Below are 15,596 nucleotides of genomic sequence, written 5' to 3'. Positions count from 1 at the left end.
GTGTGTGTGTGTGTGTGTGTGTGTGTGTGTGTGTGCGCGCGCGTTACTCTGGCCATAGAATCAGAGACTAACTAGGGCTGGAAGAGGCCTCAAAAAGTCTTTTAGTCCGACTGATTGTTCACAGTAGAATCATCCCTGTCTAACCTATCCCTGACACATATGTTTATTTAAGTGCATTTGCATCTGCTGGACAAGTGAAAAACCCCTGAATTCAAATCTAGATGTCTCATTGACCAGTGCAGGGGCTCTTGTACACGTTATGCGTTGCCTAGATGCACACAAACAAACAAAATCGCCATTTTACTAGGTTAATCACATCTGAAAATACAAATTTTTTGGACTGAACCACCAAGGTGCCAACAGAACACAGGATCCTCCCCCTCCCTACTCCCCCAGCTTTTTGATGACAGCTTACCGCTGCAATGCACTGTTGGTGCAAGCGCACACCACTGGGACACTGGCAGAAGTTTGGGGGGTGTCCAGGAGTCCATCAAGGTCACAGCAGGAGACAAGATGCTCAAACCCCCACCATGGGTTCTGGGCACTGTTGGGCCAAACAGGCACGCACCATTGGGGTACTGGTGGGACTTTCAGGGCTCCCAACATAAAACAAGATCCTCCCCCCCGCCCTGCTTATAGGCATGTGTACATTAATGTAGGGTACCCTGCCCTACCTTTCTCAGGGGATAATGGCCAGTGATCAGTGACCATTCATTACTGTCCTTTGAGGTAGTAAATGCTTTGAGCCAGAGGCACAATTCACAGCAACACCCATGCTCATCATCCCAATTAAGGGATCTCTCCCTGGTTCCCCCACTCAGCCTGAGATTATGTGCAAAGGCAGCAACCCCCCCACTGCCCTGATGGGGCATGCACACACTCAGGCAGCCGGTTGACTTTCATTGTTTACCCACCCAGGCCACCACCAAAAGGTGCCAGCAGGAGACAGGAGCCTGACCCCCCACCCTGCTCTTTGCCGCCATCTCACTGTTTCAGGGCACTGTTGGGGCAGGCGCACACTACTGGGGCCCTGTTGAGACTTTGAGGGTCTCCCACCTAGTGGACCACAAACTTTTTGCCAAGTGCCTCTTTGAAAGCAAAATTAAAGCTTTGCGCTGCAGCCAACAATTTCTTCTAGTCTTCGAAGAAGGTTCCCCTGGCCCTCCAACAGTTCCCCCAGTGATGGAAGGCAAAGGTAGCCCCCTGTGCCCACTTCAGTGCACTGATGGGGCACACACACAACACTCGGACAGCCAGTCAACTTTCATGGTTTGCCCACCCAGGGCACCACCAAGGTGCCAGCAGGAGAAAAGACCCCCTGTAACAGAAGGGTGTCCTCGGGGTCACCATGATCTCCCCTGACACCCCTTACCATGTCCAGTCAGTCTACAAAGCACTCCCAGTTCTCACCCACCACATCTTTGATGTCAACTATATATAATAGGGAGGCTGCCTCTTCATCTCCCTGGACACCGTTTTCCTCCTGTACGCTGGCCCTGTTTCTGTGCACCCCAGCCTTATGGGCTACGCGTGGCTCCAGCCACTCTTTTACCGTGCCCCATGCCTCGCTGATGTAGCTGACGTTCTTTGGTCTCACATAGCGCCTCACTGGCCACCTTTCTGGGGCTTCTCACTGTGCCCTTTCTGGGGCTCAGGGTCAGCGCACCTCAATGCAGCGCCTTCTCTGACATTCAGGGTCCCCATGCTGCTCTCTATGAGGCCTCCTCCATCCCCTTATAGCCTCTCCCAAGCCGCCAGTCACAACAGCAAACAAAACACAAGCCCCTGGGCTATAACATAAATCTTAGCCATCCAGCTCCAATATTATTTCTGCCACACCAGAGGTGCTCTATCCTTCCCCAAATTTCAGGCTGTACCTGTCGTCTGGGCTGTCCCCTCCACTTGTTCTGGGAGAGCTCTTTCCCCCTTGGCTGCTGGCAGGAGACTTCTCACCTGGCCTCAGCCCTGGGATTTAAATGGGAGCCAGGCCCTGCCCCTCCCGGTCAGCTGACTGCTGGTAGGCATGGGTAACTAGCTCCCTCTGGTTGCCCTAGCAACTGCCACCTGGGTAGTTATCCCGGCTCTACAAGTAGCAGGCACCTTAGTGCCCTGCTGCCCCCCAACACACACACTATACTGCTTCTCAGTTGCAGCCCCAGCCAGAAGCGCTTGTCTGCACTTCTTGTCCAGTCTCAGTCCTTTGTAAATGCACAAACTGTTGGTCCACCCAAGTCACCCTCCCCACCTACATCTCCTTCCCCTGCCCGCCCATCTTCAAATTCTCTCTTGAAATGTACCATCACACCAGCAGCAAGTTTTTTTGCAGCACACGCACAACTGTGCTGGACAGTATCAAAACTTTTATTTATAGAATTTGAAGTAAGAACCATCAACCAATCAAACAAACAAAAAAACCCCCAACAATGGTAATTAAATAATAAATCAATAAACAGTAGTCCCTCATGGAATAACTGGAGATCATCGTTTTCACTTGTGTCAAAAGACAAATTTGAAATCTTTATGATGCCTCCTGAGTTTTACTCTGCTGCTGGTTTCTGTGAAAGGAAGGAAAAATTAAAGGAATTTGGCTTTCTTCTCATGCTACATAATTGTATTATTTATATTTGCCACAACTCTTTCTATTAAATACCTACCTAATCAATCATTGTCCTGACTGATAGTATTGTTCCTCTGTCTGGGTTGTGGCATCGCATATGGAAGCACAAAGAACAGCTGGGAGGGGAAATGTCATTGAGCAGTTAGCCCATTCACAAATATCAGCTAAAAGTCAGTGGCTTTTCGAAAAATACCCCACGATAGGGAAACTTACCAGTGTTCGGCACTCTCACTCTTGGTACCCAAACCCTGACTGGTGGGCCAAGGATTCCAAGTGGTGCAGTGCTGGCAAGGGGTGGGTGCAGGACCACGTATGCACTAGAACCACTGTGGGTGGTGGTAGTGATAGTGCTAGTGCCCTTACGGGTGGAGGGGTGGGTGCCCATGTCTGAGGCAGTGGAGAATGCATTCTGTTTGCAAGAGGGCTCGGGTAACTAAGGTTTTGGGAGCACTGTCATCGATTTGTCCACTCTGCCCTCCTACCTATGTTGAAACCCATGGGGTAGGTCTGTGGTTCTATCTCTTGGCTGGTCTTTGTTAGGTTTTAGTGTGCCATGGTATTATTATGTGTGGTTTATGGTAATTTATCTAGGGTGTGCTCCACTTCTTTTCTCAAGGGATAATGGCCAGTCATTGGTGACTACTCATTAAAGTCCTTTGAGGCGAGAAGTGCCCTGAGCAAAAGGCACAAGGCATACTTCATGAGCAGGCACCAAGCTGGCTGTCACCCATCTTGTGATGCTGATTAAGGGGTCCCTCCCTGTTCCCTCCACCCAGCCTCAGATTATGTACTCCCACAGTGCTCTCACAGTTTTAGTCAGGATTCCCCAAACCTCTACCCTCTGTAGCAAGTGGATTGCAACCCAGGGTCTTCCCTCCTCCCTGGGGTAGCTGTCTTGGGCATCCCTTTCCCAGAACCCCAGACCAGGCTCTTCTCTCCTTCTACCTTGTTGCTCTGCTGGCCACACACACAGTCCCTGAGACATGGAAGACTCAGTATGGGGTCCCTACAATGTCAGCTGCTTGGCCATTACCCCCTCAGCAACCTTTTAACTTCTTGGATGCTCCATGCTATTCTAGTCTTCTTTGCTGCTATTTGCTTGGCCTTCTGACATTCCTCAGCCATCTCTGCTCTGCGGGCGTACCCCCAAGTATGCTGGGGCATCAATTTATAGAGTTCTGAGTGACCTCTCCTTGGAAAGGTCACCCCCAGCAAAGCAGTACATTTTGTATGGAGAAGTACCAAAATTTGGTGCCAAACACAGGTGTTAGTTTTGGTGCACTACTGTATGCTTGCTCTGAGTGTATAGGCTTGTTTTCTCATTGCAAGATGGAAAGAAGAATTAGCACACCAAAATGCTGAACTACGAGGAGTGAAGCCCCTTGGCGTGAACCAGCTTTGTCAAGCTTGTTGTGCTGGGTGTGTGGTGATGATGGATGGCAAAGGCTGCAGGGCCAGTGCTGCTATGGGCAGTTTCACTTCCCTTAGAAGACCTTGCTTGGCAGTGGTTAGCTGGGAATGTTCTGCTGGTCAGCCTTGGCAATCTGCACCCCTTGGGGTGCCCACATGTGCCATCAATGAGTTGGGGAACTGTTGGTGTGCTCAAGGTTAGCCCATATTCAAAGATCAATAGAAATTGTTAGCTGCTGTGCAAAGTGACTTGGCATGCTTGGAGTGATCAACCTGTCCAGAGAAAAATGGGGTAAGTGTAGAGGCACATTGGGGACCAGGGTGACAAAGGTGGGGGTGTTGCTTTGGTGAACCATGAAAGGCTGGCTTGGCCAGCCCACACCTGGAGCTTGCAGGGGACCCCAGGCACCCCTGAATTTGCAGACTGTTACAGATTGTGCGTCACTGGGCACTACACACTCTCAGGAGTCCGGGGTGTAGAAAGGCAGGGTGCAGCCAGGGGAGAAGCCCAAGGAAGGTGGGTTCCCACCAAAACCATGTGCAGACTGTCAGGAGCAGCCTGTGGGGCAGAAAGTATCTGTGTCTGTGGGGCCGAATAGTCAGGGGGAGTGGTGTCAGTCCTGAGTCAACCTGTTTGTGCATGGAGAGATGAGGAGACAGTGCCATGGTCTGCTACTGTGCTTAGTGTTAAGGGGACCCATCCTGGCTATGGGCTTATGGAGTGTCTGTTCAAACCCTTGCAAAAGCACATTTGGATGCCAGCCTCCAAGCACAGGTTCTTGATTGAACTGTACAAGGTGCTGATACATTTGAAAAAGATAAACTGTGTGTGCATGTAGTGGAGCACAGTTGGGGTGCCTGCCACTTAATGGGCTGCGGCAGGCTAGAAAGGAACCTGCAAGGAGAGAAGCCAGGAGACACCCCCTAGAGTTGCCATTTTAAGGGGAAAGGTGTGTGCTGGAGCACTGTCAGGTGCTTGCTACTTAGCAGGCTGTTGCAAGCTACAGAAAAGCCTGCTCGGTGAACTGCAGGGAGAGCCTCCCCTAGTAACCATTTTAAAAGGGAAGGTAGGTGGCAGAGCACCTTTGGGTGTCTGCCACTTTAAGGCAGAGAGCAGGCACCCAACAGGTGCAGGCCAGCCCTGATAAGGCAGCCATTTTAAGACCCAGTCTGTCAGGGTTGAGAGCAGTTTGCTGCAACCAGCTGAAAGAGCAACACCGTGCAGCTAAGTGGCTTCCCAGGAACATCCTGGAGGTAAGGGCAGGAGCTATTGGGGATGACAGGAGGCTCCTGTTCCTGGGTATGACTGAAAACTGCACCCTGCCAGGGAAGGGCAGCCTAGTGGGACAGGCCACAGCAGAACAGTCCCCCAGAAATGCCAGCCCGGTTACCTCCCCTGTCAAGGAAGGGCACATTAAAGCCCCATCCTGTACCATTTTGTGGGTTATTAACATCGGAGGGGAGTGGGGCCAGGCTTGCCCATGGGAGTAGCACCTGAGTCCATGGGGGTGGAAGACCCCAGAGCCCCAGCACAGGGGCAGTGTGTTGAGGTCCCAGAAAAGGGGGCAACTGTGTTGAGGCCCAGGAAGGGGGCAGTGAAGCCCAGGTAAGTCCTCAGACACCTGAAGCAGCAAGTGGGGCTGAGGCCGAGTGAGCTGGCTCAGAGGGAGCCACAAGTAGGAGAGACAGTAACTGGCCCCAATTAGGGAACCTGTGGGTTGAGTTACCTGGTGATGGGCTAGGAGCAGAGTCAACCCAGTGTTTGGTGAATTGCCCAGTCACCATTAAGATGAGGGTCATGAGAGAGGCCCAGAAGGCTGCGTGCTGTTTGGCCAAGGGGTAAAGAGATAAGCCTGATGGCCTACATGGTTACTCAAGGGAGCAGGGTGGGGTGGATGTGACCCAGTGAGGGCCAAGTGTGCAAGGGTCCTGGTGAGAGAGGGCAGAGTGGTAGAGGCCTCAGTGAGAGGGGGGCAGAATGTGTGAGGCCCTGAACAGGTCAGTATGAGTGAGGCCTAACAGTGTACCGAGTTTGGCCTGACCTTAATCCAGAGTATAGCACAACACAAGGGTGACATCTGCAAGGCATGGGACACAATAATAAGGGAAGGGTGAAGTCGTGTGCAAGCCCCTTGACATGGGGTACTTAAATGGGCAGCCTCCCACTTATTATAACCATTTTTGTAACAGCAAAGGTGTGGCAGACGAGACTGGGCATCCTGCCCAAGACAGGAAGGTGGGCCGGTACTGTGACTAGGCCTCGGAGCTTGCCCCCTGTCTCAATTCATAAGACTATAGTGGCTTGCTAGCCATACCTTAAGGGCAAGGATCACCAGATATGAGCACACAAAAGCAGCTCAGACTGGTGGAAACGCATTGTTATGTCGACCTGAAATGATGATCAGTGGCTAGAGACATTAAGAATGAGTAGGGACACCTTCTTCCACATTGTTAGTATTCTGTCACTGCACCCTGAGCACCAGGCAGCTGTCATATGGAAGCCCATCGCCCCAGAGAAGCGTGTTGCCATGACCATGATGAAATTGGCCACTCCAACAAGCCTGTACCACATGGCGAATCAGTTCAACGGGGAGGCTCCCTGCACCTTGCCAAATAGTCTGCTAGCTGCTTCAGGAGCTGGCAGAAAACAAATTCATCTGCCTGAGTAACCCCAGGGAGGTGGTGGAAGGATTCAAGGCAATGGGCTTCCTGAACTATGTGAGAGCACTGGATGCGCATTCCCCATCCTAAAACCATCCCAGAACAACCAGTCATTCATCAACAGGAAGGGATTTCCTTCAGTCATTCTCCAAGCTGTAGTGGATCACCAAGGAAGTTTTATAAACATTTTACACAGGATGGGCAGGAAGCTCCCATGATGCATGTCTTTCGAAATTGACTGCTGCCTGGGATGATGGAGAAGGGCTGATATGCCCCAGGAACAGAGGAGGTTGTCATCTGGAGTGTTTCAGTGCCACCCCTCATAATTGCTGATGTGGCTTACCCACTCCTGCCCTGGCTTATGAAGCCCTATGGGGGACAAGTGACTGACCCACAAAAACAGACACTCAACTACCAACTAAGCAAATGCTGCACAAGTGTAGAATGTGCCTTTGGGTGCTTGGAAGCCCATTGGAGGTCACTCAACGACAGGCTGGAGGCAGACGCGAAAAACATCACCTGTTTCATAGTGGCAGCCTGCGTGCTACATACTATCTGTGAGACAAGGGGGAGGTTTTCAGTGAGTCTTGGGCCCAAGACTTAAGGGAAGCAAGAGAAGCTGCATGTACACAGATCAGCAAGGCAAGGGGGAGGGGAGGTTAGACATTCAGGCAAACAGCGGAAGAGGAACTGCGATCAGTGTGGCAAGGTGGGTATCCCCGCTAGCCGTAGCTAGCCCCCCACCTGGCTTTGGGCATGTTGCCCGCCTGTCTCAGCCGCCACACCTTGTTAGAAAATAATTTGATAAATAAAGTGGGAGGCTGCCCATTACTATATCCCGATATTTGGGCGTGTCCACAACTCTGTACCTCCCCTACACCATGGGCCAAGCCTCACAGATGGCATCCAGATGTTACCGTGCCCCCAGCCTACAGCTGGAGCATGCTTAGGCCATGCCACCAGGCCTCAGTCACACACAGACTCATACCGCCTGCCTCTCACTCAGGCCTCACTAACTCCACCCTCTCTCACAGGGTCTCTTTCTCACATTGACAGCTTATACCACCTTGCTCCCCCTTGGAGCGGGCACGCTTTGGCCATAGGATTAGCTAGTCCATTCCTTGGGTGGCAGACGTACCATCTTTTGGGCCTCTGCCACGACTCCCACCAGGGTAGTGGCCAGCCAGTTACCCGACCAGGTCCAAGCACATGCCCCCTCTACTCGGGGCTTCCCTCCTCGGGTGAGCTCAGGTGGCCGTAGCTGTGCCTAGCCCCCTCTACCTCTGTTGTCATCTGACCCACCCAAAGGTGGAAGGTGGGGTTAAGGCACCCTGACCCGCCTTTCACCGGGGTGGTAACTAGCCTGGCATTTCCTGAGAGCTCCTGCACCACTGAGAGCCTCACCAGACCACCCACTCCCAGCAGGGTGCAGTTTTAGGTCATGCCCAAGACCAGGAGCCCCCAATCCATCCCCTACAGCTCCTCCCTTACCTGCAGGATGTTCCAGCAGTCTTGCAGCCAGGTGATATCACTGCCTGCCCTTCCTGCAGCAAAATGCCCTGTTTATATGGGCAGCCCTGAATGGCTGCCCTAATTAGGCACCTGCCGGCTGCTGGGTTCAGGCCCTTAAAGTGGCAGGCACAAACAGTGCCCTGCCACAATCAGAAATTGCCTGGTGGCATACATTGTGACTGCTAAAGCAGGGGAATGTGTTCTGTAAATGTCTAACTGGATTTTTTTTATTTCATTTCATATTTCATATTAGTTTGTAATTGAATAAAGTCTTTCTGAGAAAATGTTTTGGATACCTTTGTTGTTAATGGGCTCTGGGGGTTGACGCAAGACTAGTTTCAGTGGGGCAGGGGAGGCATAGGAAGGGAAGAGGACATCCACTCTAGGCAGCCAAAATGTGAAAGCTAAAGGGTGTAAAATATAAAGAAAGAAATATAAAAAAGGGGGTCAATGTTGTAATATGAGGTGCTCCTACAAACCCTAGGCACATCTGGATCGTAGTAACTGGAGATGCAGGAAACCAAAACTGACATGCAAATAGGATACACCGAGGGAGGGGAAGAGGGGTATAGGTAATCTGGCCATCAGTGGCTGCTACAAAAGAGAGAAGCTGTTTTTGTTTTGTGTGGCCTGAGACAGAATTGCGAACACACTTGAAGTTGTTTTTTTAAATGACAACTGAGGCCACATGGAAAAACAGGTTTAGTAAAAGGAAAAACCCCTTACTGGTGTTCCCCGAAATTAACCATGCAAATAGGCAGCCTTTCATGTTTCCCCAAAACAGCACCCCACATTTGTGCCTGCCCCGGTCCTAGTTCCCCGTAACATGCAGCTGGCTGCCAGGGAGATGGCTGCAAGCATACAAAGACAGTTTGTCCTTTTGGGCTTCGAATTAGGGGTTCTGGAAACCCCAAGGGTCCCCTCAGTGATGGGAGGGGAAAAAGTATATACCATGCAGGTTTGTCAGGGAGAGCACCAGGAGAGAGCATCAGACAATGAATAGCTGGGTGAACGGTTGATTAGTGGTCCCTGCAGGAGAGACTGTTTATGGAACGCCAAACTGAAAAAAACGTGTCTCACCCCAAGTCCACCCCCCATATGACTTAGTCTGGCCACCTGGGCTCCCTCAAGGCTGGAGGTGAGGGCTGGCCAAGGCAGCCTTTCACATTTCCCCAAAACAGCACCCCATGTTTGTTCCTGACCCTGGTCTAAGTTCCCCCTAACATGTCACCAAGGTCCCCCTAACATGCAGCCAGCTGCCGGGATGATGGCTGCAAGCATAGAAAACCGGTTCACCGTTTCGGTCTTCAAATTAGGGGCTCCACTGGAAACCCCAAGAGTCTGCTCAGTGATGGGAGGGGAAAACCATGGAGGTTTGTCAGGGAGATCACTAGGAAAGAGCACCCAAAAACAAATAGCTGGGTTAACAGAAGAAATTTTGGGGAGAAGTGTAACCAAAAGCCACCCAAAAAAATAAACCAATGACCATATACATTGACCATATACATTCTTAAACTGCCCTCTGCTACAATTTAGTATTAAGAGGTCAAGAGGACAAAATTGTTATGAGGTACCCCCGAGTGTCTTTTACTAGTAATAGCATATTAACCCATTATGAGTCTTAAATGCATTACATAATGTAAATGTAACGTCATTCATCATGGTACATTGCGAGAATAAAATAAACCTAGGGAATATCTTTAGAGAAATTCTAACGTATAGAAACACCTCAGGGGGCTAAAATAGCACTCATTCAGTATCTCTTGTTCATGCATGACATGAACTCATCAGTTCTATTCTGTCAAATGCAGTTCTACACAGAAAAATCTGTAAAAATGACATGACAAAGATGTATGGTTTACAAATAAGAACAAATTTTTTGTTTTGTTTTGTTTTGTTTTTCCCTTATTCCTTGAGGTCAAGGTCGTGTGTTTGTTATTTATGATCGCTAAATATGTATGACACACAGTTCATGAGAAGAAATGACTTCAGCTTCACTTTGAAATCAAGTGAACCATATTTTTTAATAAAACCTTGTAAACAAAAAGAACTTGAGCTGGAAGTTATTGAAAAAGATTAAATATGAAATTCCCTCAGCAGACCATTTTTAGATAGTAACTTTTCATACATGAATTGTCTTCAAGTTTATAAGTTGTAAAAATATCTGAGAGGGGGTATAAAGCAACTCTTTGCCGTGGAAAATAATTCATAAATAATCATTCACTTTTACATGGCAGTAAGTTACTGGTACTTCAAACTGAAATATTAGGTTCAGTTCTGCCATCTAGTGGGTATTTTGTTTCTTAGAAATGGAACACTGGGCTTTTTTCTCTAGAGAATGGAGATTTAAGTGAAAATGAAAGGCTTAACAGACTGAAATATAATTTCGTAGAGAACTAGCTACCTCCCTTCTATCACTTCAGTACCACATTCTATTGTATATCTTTCAGAGTAATATTGCCAGTATCTTTCAGAGAAATTTATTGCCAAGCTAGGCCTAAATAGTTTTTCAGATTTGCTGAGGTATTTTATTTTTCTCTGAGAATTTATGCTTTTGGGGTCTATTCAAAGGATACAGTAAATGTGTAATTATAGAAATTACTCCACTTCCTTTCCAAACCTGCTCCCTACTCTGAAACCATAACAAAATGGAAATCTAGCTAATCTTCCAATCTCCTCCTCTGTTCTGGTGCAAGGAGCCTGCTTACATTTATTATTTTTAATGCAGCAAAAGAAGAAGAATGATAAGTCAACAAATAGGTTTGTGAGTGTTCCCAATCTAAGTGCTCTGGAATCTAGCGGAGTGGGCAATGGACATCCTAACCGCCTGGACCCCATTCCTAATTCACCCATCCACGATATTGAGTTCAACAGCAGCAAACCACTTCCACAGCCAATACCACCCAAAGAGCCCAAGACGTTTTTGAGGTGAGCGCTGCCTCACCAATCTTTTTTCCTTAACTTGGAGAAATTTTGTATTCCTATTTAGCTGAACCCCACTTGTCACATGAACCGCTCAGGAGTACAAATACTACTACGGAATTTAAAATTTTTACACTATATTTGTAACCTCTTTACAGTATTCCTTTTTATTGTAGAGTCTGTAGAAATGTGAAATATTTTCCCACCCTTTTATAAGCCTTGAACCCTAAAGTTCTAAGATTTCTTAATATGATTCATGTGCTTCCAATTGTTTACATATCTGAACAATTATTTTAAATGTTTGTGTTATTTACTGGTTATCCTTTAGAAATTGATTTTAACGTAAGTTTTTTATTCAGTATCCTGTGATACTGGTTTTAATATAACAAAACTTTTCTGTTACCTGAATGTTTTGTTTTGTTTTCCCTTTTCCTCACCTATGTCAAATTGTTTCATAAATATAATATATATGCATGCTTTAGTGCTTAATGCTGTGCTTCCAGTAATAAAGATCATCATTAACATTTCCAGAATTCATTCTTGCAGAGGAGAGGGCAGAGTAAAATATACTATTAAGTGGGCAGATTTCAATATTTAAGCCTTAGGTACTTGGAGACTGACTATACTGTGGAAGTGGTGTACTTGGTATTTCTGACTTATGCCTATAACACATTATAGGGAAATCATTGTGTCACAAATACCAGTTCCACAGGCAGTTGCTTATCCTCCCACCCGAGGGTGGATCCAGGGTTTGGTAAAGCGGGGGTGTGGGAACAGGGAGCCATGCTGCAGAGGTTGGTGCACTCCCCACCCCTGCCGCACCAACCAGAGTGCAGAGAACTCATGGGAGCCTCTAGGGACTTTTAAGGACCCCGAAAGCAGCTAAAAATCCCTCCTTCCTTCCTGTGCTCAGAGGCATGCCCCCAACCCTGCCCTTCCCCACTTCACAACTACTGCTTTCCTTGTTGTCCAAGGGTGGGGAAACTTCAAAGTCTAGCCTTGGCACAGCCCAAATGTAGCAGGAAGGAGCAGCTCCGAAACTTCCCCCGCCCCTGCTCCCCCCCCCAGGAAAAGCAACAGCAGCCAGCAGGGTAGGGGGGCCAAAGGGAAGGGGAGGAGATGTGCCTCTAAGCACAGAGGGGAAGGGGGAGGGGATTCTCACCTACTTTGGGGACTTTAAAAAAGCCCCCAGATGTTCCTGAAATGTGTTCTGTCATGCTACTGCACCCCCACTGCATCCACCCCTCATGCCATCTGGCTCAGGGAGTTAATGCCAGAATTGCTATTGATAAAGAGAACAAATGGTAGGTTTAGAAATGAATAAGTGAAAAATTCTAGTTCGACAAAGTACAATGCGTTAAATATATTGTGTTGCTTATTTTTCCCTGTGCATGTGATTTGCATGTGCATGCTCAGACATCTGTAACAAGCATGCGCATGAATTCATGGATTGTGACGCTGGAGTTTCCTTTGCAAATTGTGTCGTGCCTTGTATTATCCCAGTCAAACGGTAGGGATTATTTTGTTCTTAATTTGGTTGACCAAGTAACTTTGATCAAGTATTAAAGTTGCGTATAGATTATTTTTCTTGTTAATTTAATGAGCATTCTAAAAATATTTTAGAAGAAAAATCTGCTTGCAATGCACCAGTTTCCTTTTTTCCTAGTGTACAATGATGTATTTAAACAATGTGCATGAAATAATGCAAATAATATTTCCAGTTGATTTATGTAAAATATTAAAAGAGTATGTATTTTGTTTAGTTACTGTTACTCTTTGTTAAGCACATGTCCTTAAGAATATGATGCTTGCATCATATTTCTGGAAAACTAACTTTACCTAGGAAAAGGATGCTAAAAGAGGACCCTCCAAAGTCCCCCTTTTTCCAACAAAACCTCTTTTGATCTCAAAAACAGATAACTGAGATTTTTATTAGCTTATCTCAAAATATTATTTTCCACCTTGTGATATGGCTTTTTAATTGACCTTGTCTGTGCTGCTGATGCTCTCCAATGGAGTGGATGATCACAGATATTACAGATGGACATTGAACCATGACCTGTGATACAAAAATGTGATTTTTGAGCTGTGAACAAAATGGGCTCTTTGTGTCCTGTATTATATTCCTGGGGGGGGAGGTGTTCAGGCCTTTGGCACTCTTAATTTGGTTGTGGGTTAAATGTTTTTTCTTTTTGTGAATTTAGCCCTCCTCAGACTGAAGCTTCACCAGTGGCTTCACCAGATCCACAACGCCAGGAGTGGTTTGCTCGATACTTCACATTCTGAGAGATAGTTTGTTTTTGTGGCACAGCGTGATGTGGACTGTTTATAAGAGCATGACCTTAAAAAAAAAAACCCTTATATGAACAAGCTTTCCTGTAATATGTCAAACACTGTGAATGAGAAAGTATTTGTCTCTGATTGAAAATGCACTGTATTTCACGTGTTATTTGTTGGAACCACTTGACTTGGTACTATATAATGTGAGTAATTATCTCTATTATTTTTATTTAAAATGAAAGAATCTTTAAACTTTGTAATTACTACATAATAAATTTTGGTAGAACAAACTAAATGCTTTCCCCCTTTTTCCTATACATAAGTGTCTTCTTTGGTTTCAGGTACCATTTTTACCCCAAAGCAATGTACTGCATGATTTCTAGATATCAGAATAACATTTCAATGGAAAAAACATCAGAATAGGGCAAGGAATGTTTAATTCATCCCAATTTTATTCTGTTATTTTGTAGCATTTTAAAAACTGTCCATTCCATAACTTTTTGAGTGGTGAAGCATTTGAAATCAGAACAAGTGTAATTGCTAGCCTTCAAAGGTGAATGATTTTGACAAAAGCATAACAAAAAGGAAAATGCTTAATGTTCCTTTTGCGCTCTAGACCTACTACTGATCAGACTTTACCTCTGAGTAATAATTGCAGTGTTTTAACGTTCAATATCACCAGCAATTCTTCTCACAAACTGTAGAATTATTTTATAATGATCTGCAGAGGCAAAACGATTTTTTGAACACTTGGAATACTAAACTAAGTATCACTTAGAAAACCAAGAATCTCATTTTGAGGATGCTCGCCCTCTGAATACAATTCATGCTTTAAACAAAATATCCCTAAACCAATTATATATACTACCGTATGTAAAACTTTCATTAAAAAGCAATTTTATTACATTCACTCCATTAAAGAATTTTAACCCTTGTAAAATCAATCCATGAAACACAAGAGTTGTAGAGGTAGCAAGCCTGATTCTTCAGTCTGTTACATGCATCTGATGCCAGCATTCCCCCTTGAGAGAAAATTGCTATAAGAGATTGGAGACTCATATTTACTGTCTTTATTATTTATAATTGTTGTTAATTCACAGATTACCACACAGTAATTTACACTGGTAATCTCAGGGAGAAAATGGTCTCTTTGTGTTTATGAATGTACTTTACATCTGAATCTCTGTATCTTTTAAAAGTGTCAAGGAACTGTTTGCTCTATTATTTAAATAAGATTTTAGTTGGCACAACTAAAAAATATATCTTCGTTATTCCTCCTAAAGCTCTATTTCCCTTTATGCAAAAGGTAAATATCCAGTTGAAGATGCTCGATAGTTACAATAATAAGTTTTTTATGTAGTATATGTATAAATGAAAAATTTGTATGTTTTCATATAAAGAATATAAAATAATCTAAATTAAAATTTTAAAAATGTTTCTCCTATAACTCATTTTGAAAACGTCACAAAAGCCGTGCTCTGGTGATGCTGCTATAGTTTAAAGAAGTGAACAGCAGATTCTCTGTAGTTGGTGAACTCAGCTGTAGGTATATGCAACTTTTTTAATTGTAGAAGAAAGCCATATTGGGCAAAATGTCAGATTTTTTGGCTGTTACCCAAAATAAAATACACACAAGATAATTTTGATATATGTTCTGATGCGAGTGTTGTGTCTTTTCTTCCCTGTCTTGCCACTGTTGTTAAAAGAGTATTGCATCTTTGCTGGATCAGCCCCCTTTTAATTAGAGCATTAAGTTGCATAGCCATAAATTTTTGCTTGTGAAATATATCATTATAAATAATTAAAAGAAAATAATCTTTCATGCTCATTCATGCTTTTTTGCTCTTTTTAGTAAATGGTGTGTCAATAGTCTCTCCTATTGGGCATGATCCTTCCAGTTGGGAAGAGGGCAAGGTCAAGAAACCGTCTCTTCTAGAGTCAGATGATTTCCCATTACCAAACAAGTTCATCCTGGCAAAAACAATCAACACCAAAGGGAACACCGGAAGAATTAACTTTCTCTCGTATGGCATCTAGAAACTTGATACAAGGTTTATTTCCTCATAATTTTGATTAATACCTTGCATCTTAGATTCATAGAAGTCTGCTTTACCAGATCTGATTACACATGTACCCCTATTAGGCTGGAGTAAACTAATTTACTCTGCAGCAGCACCTGTATAGATGCTGCCAG

General features: G+C 45.6%; 1 protein-coding gene across 4 annotated transcripts in view; it reads left to right on the top strand.

The window, feature by feature from the left end:
• FAM184A (family with sequence similarity 184 member A) overlaps positions 1 to 15,230 on the top strand; it is a 202,726-nt gene extending 187,496 nt beyond the window's left edge. For 2 of the 4 annotated variants that reach the window (XM_019537967.1, XM_019537966.1), the window contains 2 exons: positions 10,929 to 11,128; positions 13,327 to 15,230. In XM_019537967.1, the coding sequence (XP_019393512.1) occupies positions 10,929 to 11,128; positions 13,327 to 13,408 (282 nt within the window). In that variant the 3' untranslated portion in view covers positions 13,409 to 15,230. Of the gene's footprint in view, positions 1 to 10,928; positions 11,129 to 12,538; positions 12,633 to 13,326 lie in introns of all 4 variants that reach the window. The other 2 variants (XR_002101670.1, XM_019537968.1) reach the window with 2 other exon arrangements.
• The last annotated feature ends 366 nt before the right edge of the window (positions 15,231 to 15,596 follow it).

This window comes from Crocodylus porosus, unplaced genomic scaffold, assembly GCF_001723895.1.
Source record: "Crocodylus porosus isolate Cpor-Errol unplaced genomic scaffold, CroPor_comp1, whole genome shotgun sequence".
NCBI classification, from domain to species: Eukaryota; Metazoa; Chordata; order Crocodylia; family Crocodylidae; genus Crocodylus; species Crocodylus porosus.
Note: the sequence above shows the minus strand (reverse complement) of the source record. Positions and strands in the feature narration are given on the sequence as shown.